The sequence below is a fragment of the Lepisma saccharinum genome, chromosome 25 (assembly GCF_977018435.1).
Source record: "Lepisma saccharinum chromosome 25, izLepSacc3.1, whole genome shotgun sequence".
Lineage (NCBI taxonomy): Eukaryota > Metazoa > Arthropoda > Insecta > Zygentoma > Lepismatidae > Lepisma > Lepisma saccharinum.
The window spans coordinates 51,809,098-51,831,086 of record NC_139253.1 but is presented as its reverse complement, the minus strand read 5'-3'; the positions used below and the strand labels follow the sequence as shown (position 1 = coordinate 51,831,086).

At 36.5% G+C, this 21,989-nt stretch overlaps 1 protein-coding gene across 2 annotated transcripts in view; it reads right to left on the bottom strand.

The window, feature by feature from the left end:
- The window catches only part of Gnmt (Glycine N-methyltransferase), a 52,308-nt gene that overhangs the window by 16,345 nt on the left and 13,974 nt on the right, over positions 1-21,989 (bottom strand). For both annotated transcript variants that reach the window (XM_083111291.1, XM_083111292.1), the window contains exons 3-4: positions 3,309-3,441; positions 1,324-1,444 (exon numbers count right to left, since the gene is read on the bottom strand). In XM_083111291.1, coding sequence (XP_082967417.1) covers positions 1,324-1,444; positions 3,309-3,441 — 254 coding nt within the window. The remainder of the gene's footprint in view (positions 1-1,323; positions 1,445-3,308; positions 3,442-21,989) is intronic.

Genomic DNA, 21,989 nt, shown 5'->3' with positions numbered 1-21,989 from the left:
GAAAAAAATCAATTTCTGCACTTTCCAACGTGCACAACATTGCTTCAGGAACAGCCTGATGTTGCCTTTTCGAAGACAAGAATAATCAGACTTTTGAAGCTGTTGCAAGAAAACCTTAACGAACGATTTTCCGATTTTCGTAACCTGGGTGATGAAGTACGTCTTTTTCAAAATCCGTTTTCGGCAGATCCATCAACTGCACCAGCCACACTGCAACTAAAACTCATTGAACTGCAATGTCAGGTATCTCTACACGACAAGTTTCGCGAACAACAATGAACAGAGTTTTATGCTCAACTCTCACCTGAAGATTTTCCAAACCTCAGGAAGCAAGCGCTGAAAATTGTTTCAGTGTTTCCTAGCACGTACGTATGTGAACAAACATTTTCTGTGTTAAAACGAGCGAAACCATTACTCCAAAATCGTATTACAGACGAACATCTTGATTCTGTGTTGCGGATTGGTGTGTCAGGTTTTGAACCAGACATTGAAAAGTTAGTTTCTGCAAAGTAACCACAAACATCTCACTAATAAATTGTAAGTACCAAAAAACTATTTTCATTTTCATTTTGGCTTCTTGCTATTTTTACAAATATTAATTGTCTGTATGTGTGAAGGATTTTCTTACGTTTATGGCTGCAATTAAAGGACGCAACGAGGCCGTACGATTTGTATGCTATTTATGTCAGAAGATGTTCTGGCCCGCGAAGATCGTGCTAAACCTTAATGTGGCCCATGGGCAAAAAAAGATTGGGCATCACTGAACTAAAGCATTTTTTGTATATTGGAGTCATATGACAACCCTATTTGTAGAGCCATTTAGGAATATGTGGCAGATTTTTACAGCGTTACATAAATTGAGTAACATAAACGGCAATAAAGAAATTAGTGGATAAACTTTTATTATAATTCCACAAAGAAGGTCAAAAGTATATGATGATTTGTGAAAGGATTCGCTAATGTTTCGATAACTCTTGGAATTAGTAAAATCAATCCGGTGGTCCATGAGACCACGCGACGCCCTTTGTGTCACAATCTATCACCACGCCCGTTAAGGGTTAAGGAAACTATTTAATAGAATGACTTGTATTTTTAATACGTATGCGTATGACAGATGTACCAAGTTAGAAAAAACTGCCGATAACATCACCATCTATGTTCGAAGCCGAGAACTTTTCAGACCACCCTCGTATACGTTAATATTAGCTATAGAAGTGAACAGCATAATCGATAAAATTGCACTACCAGGTCATAAAATAACATTATTAAGGTAAAATGTTTGGTCAATTTAATTTAAAATACATCTTATGGCAATATACTTACATTGTAATAGATACATTTAGCAGGAGTTTTTCCAGTGTCCAGTATGTAATCGTAGTTCCTGTGGTCAATTAGTAGCATCCCACCAGGTTTGACAAAATGCTCGAAGTTTTTTAGTGCTTTCCTGAAACATGAAAGGTATGTTTCCATAATTGTATACCATCGATGTGAAGAAGCAAATATAATACATACAGTAAAGCCAATTGTATTACCACGATTAGTATTTTGTAAATCAATAACGACAAGAAAACATGTACACGAAGGTCCATCTCTATTTCAAAATTCTATAACATCATTTAAATTTCTAATCATTGTGTGCATTGTTGCTCTAACGTGAGAGATACAATTGAAATTCGTACCCCCGTAGGTTGCCGAGTAGTGATTTAAAAATATAAGAATAATGGCAAAGTTGCTTTTAAAAGTATTCGAAAAGTTGTTTGACTTAAATATTTTTGTAGCTTCCTATTTTTATATTTTTCCAACAATTTTGCCCAAAAAGTACGAAATTTTAAAAAAATAAAACTTATTTTAAAATTGGAATAGTCTTATTTAATCTTCGAAAGTTATACTTAAATATCTAACTATTCAAAACCAGAATGTTTATTGCCGCAGCAACGTAAGTTTTCTATCTTGGGCAAGAACAATCCACTCTTCCGAATTCTTCTTCTTGGCCTTCCTACAGGTCCATTACCACTGCTTCCTCTAACAAGGACCCTATAAACTTGTCTGTCATGAGTGCTGCATGACCTGCCACTGAACCCCTCTTGGTTAAAATATTCTATTAATATCAGAGGATGAATATAGATTATGTAGTTTAGTATTATGTAACCTATTTCACTCACCTGTTATTTCATCTCTTTTAGGTCCACATACCTTCATATGATTTTATTTTCTACAGGCTATTGATTCGAAATCTATATCAACACTTCTGAAAATTTCTTAGCTTATGATAATTAAATTAACAATTATTCTTTTAGAAAGCGTTCTGATTTTAATGAACAAAGTAAACTATGAACAATGTCCCCAAACTAACAAAAGATATTGTATGTCAAAGTGAACCTCAATATTTCTTAAATAAAAATAATGTAATTTTTATCCCATCAAATATTAAAAAGTTCCTAAACACTCTTCAAAATATTTATCATATAATCAAGTATTGTGACACAGAATTCAGCAACCAGTTCTGGATAATATTTCTTCTGTTCTCATGACTTCTCTACGAATTTGTCAAAAATTCTGAAACACAGCCTTTAACGAGATTAAAACTTACTACCTTTGTTCTATTAGTTCACTTCTTAAGAGTCTTGAATAACATAAAAACTATATAGATATGAAATGCAGTAGTTATGTAAAATGGTTTCTTGCACATTGAAGTTAAACCAGACCCGTTACTTGGAAACTGACAGGTATTATTTCGAGAATCTATAGTGACAATAACAATCATTGTTCACATTGCTTCAATTATAATTAACCAAATCCATTTCTCAGAATGTAACAACAACAACAATGTTGACATTAATTGCATAACATGTTGAAAAGTAGAGTAGAAATTAGGGATATTTAGCGTGTCTCCTATTTTCTCCAAATTTACAAATGTTACAAATCACAAATGTTCTTGTACTAAAGTTTACCAGAATATGAATCTCTCAGCAGGCCTTCATGGTGTAATATGAAGGGAAAGAAATAATGCATGTTAGTCTGTAAATCAAAAGGTTGATAACATACTGTTTGAGAAGTGATTTGCATCGTAAACTGTCCTTATCGCAGGTACAGGAGAACTTATTTGAAACAAAATAACATATATCAGTGAGCAATGACCCATTTACAACAAAAAGCCTCAAAATAAGTCACACGGGTTCAGATCTGGCTTAAGTATGGACTAAAATATCATTCTGGCAATTTTTCACTCTATAACCAAATGTTGTGTGCAACTTTGCACACCGAGATATGAATGTGTGAAGTTTCAATGTACTTAAGAAGTAACAAACCTTTGGTCACGCTGATCTCCCGAGAAGTCTGGAAGATGAGCGAAGGAATTTCCAAGGCACATCACTGCATCGAAATAACCAGCAGGAGCGTCCAGATCTTCTGTCAGCGAAAGCCAGTTGGCTTCTTCAATAACTGATAAGGGAAAAGGATATTAAGCTGTTTTAAGGGTAGGTAATTGCAATATATTTAAAACATGGTTATAATAATAAACAATTATGAAAAGTCAATTTCAAAGTTTTGTCGAGCATAAGGCTCAAGAGCAAAGATCGAAGTGGAGAGCAATTGACATGGATAAAGTAAGTTAGTAGAAGTAATAATAAACATTTCCAAATTGTTGTCATATATACAATGAGTCATGTAAGTCTCTATGCCGCAGTGGTTAACGTCTGCGATATCAGAAACCTAGTTTCGAATCCATGTTAAGGTACGATTTTTGTTTGTTTATTTATTTAATTCATCATTTATCCTCGTTGTCGCAATTAACGGAAACCTCGAGAGGTAAAAAGTATTGCAATTAGATAAGTGATGCATAGGTCTGATACATAGAATTATGCCACGATATAAAAATCTAAGTTTATTAAAGGTCTGGTAGGTTAACACATGAGAATTGAGATAGGAACAGTAGCGGCTTCTGCCTATTCACACATTCGCACGTGCACACCCAAATAAATCTGTAATGCAAAACATTATTATTATACTTATTTATTGAACCCTATTGATCAAGTGTTCCTACGCCGCTTCACCAAGAGAGATGGTGGAGAAGCGTTCAATCAGTGATATCAACCCGCGTCGACCGAGCCGGGCTTGGGGCTTGAACGCAATGTTAGTTTCGCTCCCTATGACGCTGTTGAAGCAGTCGCGTAGATGACGCTGATTGGGTCTTTTGGCTTGAGCGCCGTGTGAGGGGAGGTTGCATCATTTACGAAAGCTGTGAACGCAGCGATCGATGTGCGAGCAAATGTAGCGTTGCAAACCCATTCCATTAGAGATCGTGTGACAGAGTCGAGCCACATGCAAATTGATGATTTTTTTTTTTTTTAGAAAAGGGAAGTTTGGATGGTATATTGTCCCTCTCGATTGTGTTCCGTGCATGATAGGGGAAGAGAAGGGGGGGAAGGTGAGGAGGGCAACTGAAAGCGAGGCGGGTGTTTTGAACATGCCTGATATTCCCTTTGCTTAGTGCATCTTGGCCAAAATAAACAGTCTCTGTGGTGCAGTAGTAGAATTATCAACCCGCGCGGAGGGAGCGTACATCAATCAGCCAGCTGTTTTGATTTCATGATGAATAGGGAAACTGTACATAGCGAAAGCAGAGACTTAATACGCGTATTTAACGTTGTTGAATTTTTGGAGGGAAGTTAGGCACGCACAAAGCCTGTATCAACTGCAGCAATATGTGGATACGGCGGAAGGGAAGAAAAAATTCTGAAGTACAAAGCAGGGCAGTGTGGACTGAGTGAGTACTATAATTTTCTTTAAGATTTATTATTCTCTTGATTTCGCTTGATTTGCTTGGTTCGATCAGTCTGTCATTAGAAATAAACAACAGCTAGATAGATTACAATTGATTTCCTCCATGTGGTAGTTAGATCGGCTTCTTTGGTGTACGCCAATGTTATTATTCTCCTTTTTCATTAATATCAGCGGAGCGGAGGAGGAAGTTTTTATGAAATATTTTGCAAATCGACAATAGTATTGATATTGTACATAGTCTGGCCATAAATACTGTTAGAAACTTTCGACTTGGACTGTACATCCGGTAGTCAGGCTCATTACCCATGCTGTGCTGAAGTTCACTCATGACCAATGTGGGTTCAGCTGTGAAAGAGCAAGCGTGCATCTTCTTGTGCTTAGCATGGAGTGGGGCGAATATGAAAACAGAGTAGCCGTAATTGCTCTGCATATGGTTGGGAAGTCACTCACTGAGATTTTCCAGTCCCTAAAAATCCCAAAGATCAGCAAAAGGTTTGTGTATCAGACAATCCAGAGATTCACTGATACTGGTAGAATGAAAGATCACCCAAGAGTTGGTCGACTTCACACCGTATGAACAGCGGCGGCTGTTAAAGCAGTGGTGGCTCGCATCCGCCGAAATCTCATCCGGAAGCAAGTGATAATGGCACAGGAGATGAACATTTCACAACAATCAATGTTCAGGGTACTTAATGAGGACCTTGGAATTAGAACTTACAGGTGGAGTACTGGAAATTTCCTGACGACACAAGTGAAGAAGCAGAGGGAACTGAAATCGAGAGGGCTCCTGCAGCGGTACGTTGCCAATGGGCATTGCAGGATTCTCTTCACTGATAAGAAATTGTTCACCACTGAATAAAGTTTTAACCGCCAAAATGAAAGGGTGTATGCTTCAAACTCTCGAGAGGTTTTTGAGAGAGTTCCCAAAAATCAGAGATGCCACCAGGCCTCCTCAGTCATGGTTTGCTGGGGGGTGAGCTATGAGAGTTCCACCAGGCATCATTTTTGAGAAAAAGCCTTAAAAGGCGTGCGAAAGTGTATGTGGAAACTGTCCTGGACCCTCTCATGACACTGGTGAACCAAACAATGTTTCACAATGAATCCTGGATGTTCAAGAAATATTCTGCCCCAGCTCATAAGGCAAGGATGACACGACAATGACTGGAGACCAGTGTACTCGATTTCATCTCCACTTTTGATTGGCCACCTGATAGCCATGATCTCAGTACCTTGGACTACAAACTGTGCCCGGAGCTAGAGGGGACAGTCTGCAAAAAAAGGCACCCTATAATTGAAAGTTGAAAGCGCTCCTTGATGGCAGCAGGGGCGGACTTTCCCATCAAGACCATCCGTGCTGCAATAGCTGCCTGGCCAGGGAGACTTCGAGCTTGTGTGAGGGCAAAAAGTGTACATTTTGAAAACTGATTGGTGCTATTTGTGTGTAATATATGTAAGTGTAACATACTAAAAGAACATACTATCTGAAACCATATTCAATTTATTCACAAAATAATGTGTAACAGTATTTATGGACAGACTAGGTAGATCCGTATTTATATGTACCTAGGTAATGAATGATTTTGTCAGATTATTGAATGCTGAATTACATATTGCACAATAACATCGCTCTTCTCGTGATTGGATGGATAATTTCGGAAACATTTGGAATTTGTAAAAAATTCGTTTTAAAAAATCATGAAATATAACTCTATCATAGCCTCATTTTCAGTGAAAGTTGATCAAAACTTGGGTTACCAATATATTAAGCATTAATATGTGCTCAAAACGGGTATTATTATTTGACAGGGGTGTTATGACGCTTCTGGACGTGAGACTAAATTACACACCTATAGAGCCAACCACGAGCCGCCACTGGATAGGAGGAACGTTTGACATTGACTGAACAATATCACTAAAATACCTACAACATATTTATATTACAATTGATTTTGTAATTAAATATCAGGAGTACCACATTAGTGACACACCGAAAATGTAAGGTAATCTAATAAATTAGGAATTTCAAAAAACTCTGGTCTGCTCATTAATTTTGTTGATTGATTGATTGACTGATTTGCTTTATTTTACTTCGGTTCTTGTGCCACTTTTGGCTAATTTGCAAAGATGGGGATGAGTGATGACATGATGAAATTGATGGACACTCACAAACATCCATGCCCAGGCCGGGATTCGAACCCAGGATCCCTGGCGTCGTAGCACGCTGTGCTAACCACTCCGCCACGGGAGCCTGCGTAAATTTGTTATTAATAGATTTAGTCATAGCCTCAGCATTAAAGCAACAGGGAACAAACACATCAATACTTTAGAAGCTTTGCAATGTAATAACCTACAAAAAATACAATTAAAAGATAAAAATTATTTTTCAACATTCATTAACTATTCATTACGACTACCCAGAAAACTAATAGCACTATAGATTTAGATTTTAGAAAATTAAATCTCCAATTATCCTATAACTTTGACAAGGCCCGTACCCAGGGGGGGCCAAGGTGGTTATGTCCCTCGCCCCTCGAGCCATGAAATATTTTGATGCAAACCTACCAAAATAACAGATAATTTTTAAGATTTTGCAAGAATTTAGATTTTCTTCTTGTATAAATGAATGGGTTGTCTCTGGAGAGAGGCAGACTCCAGAAGTGTGTGTGTGTGTGTGAGTCTCTCTCTCTCTCTTTTCTCTCTCTCTTTTTCTCTCTCTCTTTTTTTTAGAGCTGGTAACAACATGGGTTATTTTTAAAATTGTACCAAATTGGACTAGTAAGAAATGGAGCCGTAGATGCGAAGGTAGTTGTCATTGTCACCCTAAGACCCTGGAACATAGACATTAGACCGACCTGTCATTTCTCCTCCATTTTTCACCTTCTTTCGTCGGGAAAAAATATAACACTTACATGTTAATTTAATAGGAAACGAATGTCCTCTTACAGTTTCTCATTTTTTGTTCTTCCACCTAGTTATATTTAATATTCAATCGATTTTGCATATGTGAATAATAACACACACTGCTTCAATGAAGATGGTGGGGGATGCACAACCGACTGTTCTTTTATTAGCCACATTTCTTGAATGCTAAGTTTTCTTCTCATTGAATTAAACGAAAAAGAGTGGGTACATAAAATTTCTACAATATCTAAGTATGTCAGCTACATCTATGTAGGGGGGGAGGGTGCAAATTCGGTGCAGGGGGTGCGAAAATCATTCTCGTCCTGGGCGCTGAAATCTCTAGCTACAACTGTGATAAGGAAATATCTCCTTTCGGGAGACTAATAATAGATTTACACCATTATAAAAACGTAGCACAATAAAAGTATGAAAATTTAATTATCATTTTTAATGAAAAGCAATAATTAAATAATATAAAACACTTATGAAAAACTTAATTTCTTTACATTCTGAACCAGTCGTTAAAGGAATTAATTTGCTAGTTTATAAATGTAGCAAATTAATTTATTTAATTTGTGATATTAATTAATTATTTAATAATTGACGTATTTCGTGACAATTTATATAATATAATATATATATATATATACACACACACACACAGGGTGTCATTTTAATGGCGCCCACGGACCACAAATTTGTATAGAGAACATCAAAACAAACAACTTTTCTCAGTAACATTTTTCTCATTGGTGCGTCGATTCGACGCTACAGCCGTTCAAAAAAGACCGTTTTGCCGCCTGGATGCTGGCAACCCAACACAACATTTGATCGTATCTGTGACGTCATTTCCTGCGGCTAAACGGCGCACGGCAGGGTTGCAAGGAACACACAAATTATGTGAAAAATGACAAACTACCAACCATATTATTAGCTGTAAAACGAAGCGAGAAACGCGTCCAGTAGACCGAACATCATAGCGTACCAGCTAGATGATGAGCAGTCATCTCAGGGGAAGGGGGAAGTGAATCAACGATATGAGAAATGGTAAAAAAGTATTCAAAATGAAGTGTCAATATCGGATTTTGTCTCAGCCTACATGTCAAATATCAACAACAATAAATTTTATTGGCCTTGCAGCTTACATGTGGCTGTTTACGCCCAGCTACATGTCAAATATTTGCAAATCTCGTTGCAAGGTTGAGTCTACAGATTTGTGTCCAGATGCCTTGTGGTACTTTTGTGCTGATAACGGAAGTATCCGAGGTTCACGTTGTTACATTACGACTAAAACACGTACAACCACAGTAGCAACGTAATGATGAATCAGTAGCGAATATACTGCCCTGTTCAGAATTGCAAACTATTACATGTGTATCCGGTGCGTAGATAAACACAGTCGTCGGAGAGTTTGTATTACTACTACTTATATCCCTTATATCCCTGTATTTTCAACCATTTTTGTCACTTGCCTCATAATGCCTTGAATATACATTATATTATGTGGTGCTTACCTTTGGAATTTTGAGTTCTTTCATTTCTATTTTGTCATCTGTTCAGTGTGTCACAGACAACTAGTATCAGAAGGACGAAGTGGATAGACTAAATTGCTAAATTGTAGATGCCAACTTGGTAACTAGATTTGCAGATATTTGACACGTAAGCTGATACAAAATTCGATATGACCACTTCCACTTGAATTCTATTTTCCTTCTAACATTTTTCGTATCGTTTGTCTACTTTCTGTTAGGTTACAGAACGTGTTTTCTCATTTTGCTTTACGGTACATAATGTGGTTGATTGTAGCTATGTCATTTTTCATAGAATATGTGTGTTCCTGGTAACCCTGGAACGCATCGCTTCACGACGGGATATGACGTCACAAATGCAATCAAATGTTGTGTGTGGTTGCCAGCATTCAGGCGACAAAACGGGCATTTTTTAATGACTGTAGTGCCGAAACTACGCACCAACGAGAGAAATGTTACTGAGAAAAATTGTTTGTTTTGATGTCCTCTATACGTTTCCGTGGTCCGTGGGCGCCATTAAAATGACACCCTGTGTATCAGGGTGTTTCCGGGCTTATACAAACTTTCAGGGATGATGGAGAAGGACACATGTATCAATTTGAGATAAGGAACCCTGGTCCTGAAATGACTTAGTCGAAAGTTATAAGCGAAAATCGGTGTATGAAGATGTAATACTTTTATTACCTGCACAAGTTTCACAGCTGCTACATTCACAACAGTTGTGCAAAGTGGCGTCCCCACTTGATTTCTTCTTGTGGGGTCATGTGAAAAGTCTTGTGTACGAAACACCTGTCGAGACTGAAGAGTATCTCCTGAAAAGAATTCTCGCTGCCTGTGACATTGTTCGAACGACCCCTCGGTTGTTCCAACGGGTACACCAGGACTTTGTGGGACGATGATGTCATGCCTACAGCGAAGCTGGGGGATGCCACTTTGAACAAGTGTTGTGAATGTAGCAGCTTGTGAAAGTATTACATCTTCATACACCGATTTTCGCTTATAATTTGAGCAAGTCGTGTTATGTTCTTTAATTTTATTGTTCATTGATTCCATTCACATGAAGATGAATGAAGTATTATTTCTTGTACACAAATGTCAATATTAGCAACATTTGTACCTTGTTGGATAGCTGATGACACAAGGAAGTAATTTAAGTAATTTGTATGCTTCGTGTCATACCATTTTTGTTATTAATACGTTGCAAAGTAAACTAAGAGTGCATTCATTTTTTATCATCACTTGTAAGTTTAGACCCGCCCGTTACTTACATGTGATTGTTATTTGGGAAAAACTTTTTTTTTCAACGAACCACTTATTTGTTAGCTATCAGAAAACGCTGAAATAAGTTCCATACAATGAGCAGTTATTTCTCAATTCATCTTTTTATGTGGAAAATTGTCATTTTTAAAAAAAAAAACAATAGAAATTCAATTATCTCGAAAACTACTAATTTTCGGACGGGGTATCATATTGCAAATTGTCTCTACTTTAACCCCTTTCAGGGAATACATCTAATTACAAGTCACCCTGTGTGTGTATATAGCTATATATATATATATATAACCAAGATTTCGGGCTTCCACCCCCCCTCAAAAAAAATCCTGGGTCCGGGCGTGACTTTGACCATCATTTGGTCTTGGCTCCGCAATTATAAGACCAGCTATGGAAAACTACAATTTTTGAGCTTCAGGGCATGTCATTGTTGAGTCAACAATAGAGGAACTCCTTGACTAAATATGGATGAAAATGTCCAGTAAGAAAGTCAAGAAAGAAAGAGAAAACAGAATAGCTGTCTAACAGTGCTTAGAAGTAGAGTTAATTTCTTCGGTTAACGATAACTGTAACTAATTACTTTTGTAATGAGTAACTGTAACTCAGTTACTCGTAACGATAGTTACTTTTACAGTTACTTTTCACATGGAATAAAATTATCTACAGCCCGATTTTAACAATATATTTGAACCAAATGGTCGTTCACAAAAAATGGGCGGAACGATGAATGTTAAAAATGTGAGAAACTTTTGTCACCAAAATCGCTCTTCCACGTGTCCCAACTGTATATATTTTACAATACCTACGACGTATTAAGAACATATAATTTCAAATAATACTGTTGTGCATACAAAAGCAATAAACAAAATTATGATTTCTAAAAAAATTAAAATGTTAATCTCCATTTTAATTCTATTACTTCTATGCTTCTTATATTTAAAATTACACTAAGTTAATTCTAATTTAATAAAGATTAAGTTAATTTTTATGTCTATCAGCAAAAATACAGCCTGCTTGTAATTCATGAGTGAAGCATGTTAAAGATACAACTTACATCTCATCTAAAAAAACAAAAATGTATCTAAAAATAACCTACTAAATGTCTTTATAAGGTAATAGGCCTACATATCCTGAACTTTCTTTGTGGTGAAGAGAGATTGAAAGTGATTAGGGAAGAGACTAGTATTTCTGTGTGTCCTGATAAAGAACTAGTGACCTTTCACATGCAAATTAACATTTGCCTCAAAGTTATCTACGTTTTGGTTAAGACTCGTTATCATAGATTGACCTAAAATGAACTATACATGACACTATTGCGACGAAATCTTATCACAGTTGAACTCCGCCGTGTCAATTTCACAATAAGCACCAGAGATAAACCAGTTATAACCGGATTACTTATCGGATCATTCACGAATAGGAGTGCTTTCATTACAGATTGTTTAGGTACTTGTGGTGGATTATTTAGAGAAACACACACACACCGATAATAGAGAAAAACCAGATTTCACCGGTCTCTTATCAAAAGAGCATCATTTGAAGTGAACTTTATTTGCAGAGTAGCACTCAAAGGTCAATTCATTTTTGTTGGACAGACCACAAGTCGATTTTAAAGTTTCTAGCAAATTTTATGATACAGGGTGAGGAATCAAACATTAGAAGAAAGCATAGCCATTAAAATGAGAGTGTGAGAGAGAGAGAGAGAGATAGAGTGGCGGTGGTCCAGTTTGTATGGCGACTGACAGCCACGCGGGAAGCCCGGGTTCCAGTAGCGTACGCAGAATTTCGTCAAGGGGGGGGTTATTTCTAAAACTTTCTCCAAATTCACATTACCTTTGATTTATTATACTTTAATTAAATAATAATAATCACAATTAATGAATAATAATTATAGTTAATTAATTAGCTGAATTACTACTAATAATACTACTAATACCACTACTACTATATGTAGTAGAGCTACATAAATATACCATTTATGAAAACAATAGAAAGAAATTACTTTCTAATCATTCAATTTTTATCAAATCCTGGGAGCATTTTTTTGTTTTTGTTTTTTGTCTGGTCAAGGAGGTGAGACATTTTAAGGGTGAAGAAAATCCATAAAACAAGAAAATATATTAAAATAAATTGAAATAATTAAAGTATGGAACTCATCCAAGAAGCTGCGGTGGTCTGGTCGGTAGAGCATCTCACAATTACGCGGGAGATCCGGATTCGATTCCCGAAATTGGTTGGAATTTTTCCGGCTTCTTCCCCGCATAAATGCCCCCGATAATTCACATCTGGATTGTCTCACTGTTCTTACCAACAAAACATTTTCCGATAGTTAAGCTTATTGTCGTTTGATTAATTGTCTAGTCAACAAGGTGAGACATTTTAAAGAGAGACATTCAAACGTGCTGCGGTAAATAATACAATGGGAAGGCAGACTGGTGACTGTATTCTTGTCCGCCTAGCCTTTGTCTATACATTAGCCTCTAACAACGAACCAAGAACTTTCTTTAGTTAATTCTCATTGTTCACACAAAAAAAAAGACATGTTCGTTGAACACTGGCGTACGTAGAGGCATGGCCGATGGTTAGACGCACATACTTTTGGTAAATAAAAAAGCAAAATTTCAGTATAAAAACAGAGTCAATTTCGGGTTCAAAAGCTGTAAATAAAATGAAATTTCGCTGTTATAGCGGTATAAAAGCGGTATATAAAATTACATTTTGGTTTTAAAAATGTGAATATAATCCCGATTTAAAAACTGCACTATTACACAAAATAAACATATCCCTTCTAATAGCACATTAAATCATTACCAGAATATTAAGTTTATTCCTGTATAGAGGAGTCCATTTTTGCTTTTCAAATATTTACAGCAAAATTAATCAATTTTCCGTGAATTGCATAACACACAGGATACTTCAGGCTTCAGAAAGTGTCGCGTAGGTATATAAACGGTAAATTTCGTGTTTAAGAGTCTATTTCGCATTTTGCAGTTCATTTCGCATCATTTCGTGACAAAACAGGGTAGGAAAATGCACCTCACACCTTTCAGAAACCTTAAAAATTAACATTGCAATGTGTTGTTTCAAATTTCGTTTTCTTTTTTGTCAAAAACGAAATATGCATGCCTCTACCGATGATGTTACAGCCCCTACCAAAATTTTGAGAAAATCAGAATTTTCAAATAAAAATCCGTTGAGAACTTTAAAAAATCAAAATGTGTAAATACGAAACCTCTTTTAAAGTGAGTCCCGATTACCATTTTTGTCTTTGAATACAATTTTAATACACTGAAAAGCTCCAAAAATACGAAATATTTTATTATGCATCCTGCCCTCCAAAACGAAGCCGTGTGTTATCCACATTTACTATACCGGCCCCTCCCCGCCAAAAAAAAACTGCGTACGCCAGAGTATTGAACATTGTTGCAACTGAAATACAAAACATTTTATTTCTCTTTTAAATCATAGTTACCCTCATATTTCACTTTCAAGAACTTGTGCAAGGCATCACTCTGAAAGACGCGTGTGCTTGGAATGCTGTGCTTTTCTCCATGCTACATGGAAATAATAATTCAAATTATTATTATTATTATTAGTGGTAGTAGTAGTAGTAGATGTAGTAATAGTAATAGTATTGTCCCAGATCTTTGACTGTGGTAAATTGGCCATTTAAATTTTTTTCCACAGCATTTTTCATAATATTTCACAAGCTCAAGGGGGGGGTTTAAACCCCGTAACCCCCCCCTTGCGTACGCCACTGCCGGGTTCGATGTTCGGGATGGGTGACTTCAGGAGGGATTTTTTTTTCAGCAATGTTCTTGAATTGAGCGGTGGGTACGTGAGGGCAACCCTGTGGGATAATGGCGGCCAAAGAGTAGTGTTGATCACATCACCTCCATAACTGTCCGAGATTGCGAATGTATGGGGCCTTAAGGCAGATTTACACGGAGCAGGATTACCTACTGGAATGCTCTTGTCGACGCTGGACTGATTACCAGGCTAGGTATGATGCCTGCCAGACCAATTTGCGTCAGGACTAGATCGCGTTTTAATTGCAACTTGCTTCTCTGCTCGATGCTCTTCCATGTTTTAAGTTTGCCTGCTCCGAGCAAAGTCTTCTGGAAAGAAAAGTCTACCAAAAAGTACGATAACGAGTATCTTGTGAGGCCAAAACTAGCAGCTGAGAAAGTACGTACCACACTACTAGTCCAAGTTCAAGTAGCAAATCTGGCAGGAAATATAGCCTCGTGTGATTCAGCTTTTACTTCCACATGCCAATATACCTTCACGGCATGTTGCGATGTGGGGTGGCTTTACCTTTAGCTGTAGCAATTATTTAGTCCTATTCATATACTAAAATAGGGATAGTAACCAGATAGGGTACAGCGGGGCTATTCTGCCCGAAATAAGAAATGTCGCAGTCGCAGCAGAACCATACGTCGGCACTGTGGAGAGCTTTGGTTTCCTTCAGTGTGAGGCGTGGTCTCTTTACTGTCCAGCACTTTGTGTTATATATCGGATGGAACAGAGGTAAACGAACTGCGATGAATTATTGACGTTGTTAAAGAATAGAGTCTGCGAACTTAAGGTGTGTAATCCACAATAACTCGCAATTTTAACTCATTTCTTTAAAGGTATTAGAACACAAGTTATGCATTATAACATATGTGTGCATAAATGTAGTTCGCTTTCTTCGTTGTCGCCCTAGTTGGCGCGCTTTTCATGATTACTACAGTTGAAGCTATTTCGCTCAGTAAATACGGGGCTATTCCGATCAAGAAAATTATTTACGTAATTGGTGTTGTAATGTGAAATTGTCAACAGTATGTTTTAAGTTCTCATCTCAGATGGTTCGTACATATAGCAGAAAAATCCGGCCCTAAATGTTCCGAAGAGATGATGAATGAAATAATACAGGGTTGTCTAAGAGATGTGAGTATGAGAGGAGCTGCTGCATTGTTTGAAATTCCTTCCTCCACACTTAATCAAATAAAGGCTTCAAAATGTGATCAGGCATTTGAGAAAAAACTGCGTAGAACACCCGGCTATCCAACAGTCTTCAGCCCAGAAGAACGTGAGTTGACGTCTAGATTGAAGCATTTAGCTGAAAGATGATTTGGCTGTACACCGGATCAAGTTCGTAGAACAGTATTTAATTATGCAACAATAAAAAAAATATTCGATATTCTTGGTGCATGGAAAGCATGACTGCAGGGAAAGATTCGTTTTCCGGATTCTTGAAAGTAACAATGATACATATATCAGAAAATGGGAAGGATTATTAAAAATCGAGAGCTGAGGGAATGAATAAGAAGTATGTCACTAAATTCTTCGAGTTATGTGAGGAGATTGGCCTTTGTGATCAGCCTCACCTGATCCTTTATGTTAACGACACTGGTTTACCCCTTTACAACACTCAGTCTAAAATAGCGTTGCTGGGCGGAATAGCCCTGCTGCTTTGTGTATTTTGATTTCTGCACTCCTCAAATATATATTTAATAAGAAGAGTATATATTACTTTTATCACTTATTATGTATAGTAATCTGTTCCTAATTAAGGTATCATTATTGTATACAAGTATCGATTTATTTACAAATGTTTCAATTCATCTTTAATAGGTTTTAAGTTAAAATGAGCGGAATAGCCCCGCTGTACCCTAAGACTTGTCTCATCTGTAAGGAGGTCTGTCGCCTTCCCGGTACCGGTCTGGTAGGGCAAGTTTTAATTGATTGATTTGTTCAATTTTGCTTTAATTTTCTGCCAATTTTATCTAATCGTGAAGTAGAGGATGAATGATGATAGGACGAAAAGGATGAAAGGACAATCGCAAATAAACATGTTCCACCTCAGAGGTTAGCACAGCGCGCCACGTCAGCAGAGGTTATGTCACAGTTTGCCAAAAATGGAAGTAAAGCGACGCTAAATGACAAAAATAAAATAAAATAAACACAACACGAGACCCACAGAGGAGTCCAGACGCCACAGCCTCGCTAGTCTGCTCAATGCAGTCCAGGGTGTGCTAAGTCGAAGTGAGGTTGACACTTGAGTGCCTTTTTAGTACCTTACACCGCTCTACGCTGCTGGTATTGATTCTTTCAAGAATTGTACCTTATAGTTTACCAGCTACCGAAGGCCTCTGACACTAAGTCTTGATTCGAATTTGCAGGCTTCGGCCTCAGTGTCCGAATGGTTAGCACAGCGCGCAGCGACGCCAGAGGTCCCGGGTTCGAATCCCGGCATAGACATGGGTGTTCTATATGAGTGCCCCTTCATCAATTTCATCATCCTGTATTTATGCTTATATATATATCTTGCTCCTTCTTTTTCATTTTGTATTTAATCCTTTCCATTTTCTTATTATTTTTCTTATTTTCTCTTTTACTTATTAACTAACCACTAATCAATGTAGTGATTTCCTTTCATATTTGCAGATTCTAACATCTACAGTGTCTCTACATCTCCATGTACCCTTGACTTTTCATTTTTATATTTCATTATTTTGTTTCATTATTATGGTTAATATACATTTTGTTAACCAGAACAGTTCCGGCCCGTTCTACTTTGTGTAACTAAAATATAAATTATATAATATATAATATGAAGGGAAAAAAGAATAAACGGGGGAATCCGTAAACGTTCTCGGAAAAGACGCCCAGGGTTTACTTTAAGGTACCTGGGCAAAAGCGCATACCTCCGAATGTTTTTTCTTCAATTTAATTGTATCATCATTCATCCTCATCTTCGCGATTAGCCAAAGATTGCAGAAAAGTGAAGTAAAATCAACCAAATCAATCAGTCAATCAATCGAATTTGCAGGATCTCCTTCTTGGTCTCGTCCTCACAATCTCGTTCTCGTCTCGATTTATAAAAGGCTTCTTCGGTCTCTAAATAAGTTTAATGTACCGTAAAGGCAATTGTAACTAGTAACTACCTGTAATGTACTGATTTACCCTTGAAATTATAAAAATGGTGCTCTTACCTGGAAAGTATCGCGAATCTAGGACATAATACAAGATACTACACAAGGAAACTTTTTTCACAACTTATTTTAGGTCATTGTATTTCTAATATACAGTTGTGCGGAACGTATCCATGGTAACTGTAATATAATGTATTGCTTCAATAATTATGATTACGTTCTCGAAGACGCACACAACAAACGGTGATAATATTGTTGCAGAAAGACGACATAGGCGAATGAACTGAATCGAAGCAGAAGCTCAAAGATATTGCATTCATTATTACCAATTTTATTCTTGGCAGTGGTCACAATAATCTTAGCAGTGTCCGGATAATTATGTGCGTCAGTCCAAAATATTTCTCGACCCCCACCTGTGGTAGCCATAGGAACAGACACAGACAATGAATACATTCCAATGACTGTCTGAAAAACTAATTACGTTCTAATGTATTTCGAATTGTTGTAATTACGGTCAAGCTCGGATTTAGGGGTGCCTTAGGAGGGGGGTGGGGTGGGGCTACAGTCCCAAGCCTCCACTGGGAAAAAGTCGCTTTGGAAAAGGCAACGGCACAACATCAAGAAATGAAATATGTGGTGGTAAAATACGCGTATAAAGGTTCTTCCAATAAGAATGATATGATTTTGAAATGACCTGGCAACTATGCTTCAAATGTTATAACTGTCACTAAGGTCTAAATCACCATCCCTGAGACCTTCTGTAAACAAACGGTCTCACCGATTCGATGTATCACTCCGTCTCAGCTGATCCATGACCGCAATCATCTGTTGTTACACTCATAGTTCGCAGCACCTATTCATTTTATATAAGAGCCTCTGAATGTGAGAACCCGCTCTCAAAACATCAGACGAATATGCTGCCGCATACATTGTTACTCTCCCGGTCATTCTCTCTTTCATAACCCTTAAAACTGCAGACACTGACACACCACTGCACTGGGATACCAACTTAACCACTTCATTGACTGGTTTCTCAGGATACTACTGACAGAACGTTACATAAATATTGAGTAGAATCTGTTTCTCACCCCTTTTCAAAGGCTGTCCTTGCTGGTGTTTTGAAAACAAACTCGGAGAACACGGAGACCTTCCCGCACGCATAGATCTCGGCATGTTATTTTTCTAAGGATAAGTCAGGCAATATTACTAAGTTGCACTACTTCCTTGCTGTTCACATGATTATTTTTAGAAAATAACCAATGTTATAAAATATCATTATGTACACAAATCTCTAAGCTCATTGAAAGTTATATTACTACAAAATGTTCACACTTATCTTGCCTTGCCATGTCACCAAGTTATTTTACGAAGTGCACTATATTTGGCGGAACAAAAATCGTTATTAGGATGCTTGTCAAAGTTTCCAACCGCAATACATTTACGAACTTTTTGTCTTGTTTTGATCATCATCAATATATTTATTGGACTTACAGCAATGCATATGGCTGTTTATGCCCATTATATATTTTATTTACATAAGATACAATTTACATAAAATGTACAAACAAATTTCAAATACACTCCTATCTATATCAAACCTTAGAAATATACATTACCATGTTATATCATTTTGTCTAAAAATGCAAGTAAAATATATTCAAAGAAAGAAGCCAAATTTATGGGAAATGATTACTGGTGCAAAGAGTTAGCCATAAAGGTGAAGCAATAAGTAAAAAAAAAGAAGAGCATTGGGTTTAAAGTGAGACGTCATTTGCGGCAGCGTATCCCATACTACAAATTGGCCATTGTTTTACCTTACGTAATGAATCCTGTAACAACGCTGGATTTTCGTGTGGATTATTTTACTTCTATGTGTTTGCAATGCTTTCTGCATGCAGGTGGTTTTGTTTACAGAAGGTCTCAGGGTTGGTGATTTGAGTCTTCTAATGAAAAAAATAGCCTGTGGTTGATGGAAACTGAGCTGTTTGTGTAATATTGTGGTAATATTAATAGTTGTTAATTAAGTGAGTACTGTTTATAAAGAGAGAATTTTGTGACTGGAATTGAGTTAAACCCATATACTTATTTAAGTTGAAGTTTAAAACTACGGTAAAAGGAATTATACTCATTAATGTGATTTTCGTAAGGCAGTTCTTGTTAACGTCATGGCGGATGCCATAGGTTATATGGAACTTAATAATCAAGTAGAAATTATAACGAACTTGGTAGAAGACAATGAAATTGTTATAGAAGATAACATTATAGAAGAAACATCTAGAAAACAAGCTAAAAGAGTCAGATCTTCTGAAGATGATCAAGTTCCAGCAAAAGCGGTAAGGATAGACAGGTTAGATAATAGAGATAAAGTAAACACGTTTGGAGGAGGTCGAAGAGAAAATAAGGTAGACAAGTGTAAAATGTATTATGATACACATAATGGGCCATATTTAGTAATAATTACTAGTACTAAAGGTGCAGAAAAGAAATTTAACTCTATGAAAATAGGCAATGAATTGCGAAAGAAAGATATAAGGGTCAGATATATCCAACCAAGTGGTTTATATAGAGCAAAGATTTATTTTTACACCAGGAATGAAGCTAACAATTTCATGAAAAATATGCATTTTCATAAAGAAAATAATATTGATGTGTTCATCCCGGAATCCTTATTGGTGAAGGAAGGATTGATATATGGTGTACCCACTGAATTTGAAGAGGAGGAAATTAAGGAAAGTATTGAAGACCCGACAGTAATATCAGTGGAAAGAATGAAAAAGAGAATTCGAAAAGATGATGGTTCATATTATTTTGTTCCTACTAAGCTAATATCAATCACGTTTAGATCTCAAGAAATGCCTAAACAGATTATAGTGGTTAGTCACATTTTCGATGTTACTCCTAAAGTTAGAAATGTGATGCAATGTAAGAAATGTTACAGGTTCGCACATTCAGCAGCCATATGCAAGGATAAAGCTAAGTGTGCTAGATGTGGAAGAGAGGAACATGAAAATTGTAATGAAACTTCGAAGTGTTTAAATTGCGGAGGAGAACATGTTGCTACTGATAAGTCATGTGTAAAATGGGAAATGGAAAGAGAAATCATGAGAGTTATGGCATATGATAATTTATCCCGGCAAGATGCAAGAGAGAAAGTAATAACAGGTAATGTTCCAAGCAATTATGTTGTTCAAGGCAACTCGTATGCTGATCAAATAAAAAACCATATAAATAAAAGTCAAATAAGTGAAATTAACACAAGAAAGACTGGTGTTGTAGGAAATAGCATAACAATACAAAACAGATTTGAAGCCTTAAGTGATTGGGGTGAAAGAAAATCAGATACATACTTGGAAAATGTTTCATGGAAAAGAGTTCCTCCAGAACATCATAGAGACTATTCCAAATTTGAAAATAAATATGGAAAAAATTTCAGACTAAATTCCTATTCACAAACAAAGAATTATAATGGAAATTCTGAAGGAGAATCAAGTAAAGGTTCTCTAAAGAAATTACCAAGTAATCAACAACAATTAAATGGAAAGTCTAGAGGAACTGTAATTAAGACAAGGAAAAATGAGGAAGATGTGGATAGTACAAACAGAAGCATGCAGGAGGTGAGCACCGGAATCTACAACAATGAAGAACAGAAAAAAATCATGTACTTTCCTCACATAACATCTCAGAAGGATCTTATGTATAATTTGTTACAATTAATGGCGAAACTTATGGCGACATTAACTAAAAATTCTGACTTATTAAGCATAAAAGAAATACTAACAGAATGCTCACAAATAAATGGCCAGGTGCAGAAAATTATTGAGGATTTGGAAATTTTTGGAGAGACACCTTAGGGTGTGGAAGGAAAAATAATGGAAAACATTCGTGGGGGTACACTGGAATGTAAGATCATTGAAAGCAAGAAAGCAAAATCTGGTGAAATTAATAGATGAATATAGACCTGAACTTTTATGTTTATCGGAAATCTCTGTGAACCCATCAAACATAAATTATTTTAAAGTAAATCATTATCACATAATTTATGAAAAGATTAAAGATGATAGTAAAGGAGTTGCAATTATGATTCATGAAAGCATTCCATTTGAACCTATATCTTTTGATTATACATTGTCTATATACGACACATAGAAAATTGAAGTCGTAGGAATTAAAATCGCTTTTATGAATCAAAAAGTTAGTATTATATCTATATATATTCCTACAGGTGCTGAGTCACAGAAATTAACGACAAATACATTATCGCAAATGTTTCAATGCATAGAAAAGCCTTTTATTATAGCAGGGGATTTCAATTGCCATCACACAATATGGGGAGATCAGGATGAAGATAAGTTGGGGAAAGTGTTAGTAAAATGTATGGATTTGTACAACTTTACTGTAATTAATTACGGGTCTGCTACGTATATAGGAAGATTAGGTACTCGGTCAACAGCTATAGATTTAACGTTAATGTCAGATGATATATGTGGTCAATTTCAGTGGGAAACAGACAGTGATCAAAGAACCAGTGACCATTATCCATGTTTCTTTTATACTGATACTAATTCAGTGAGATCTTTCACTATTC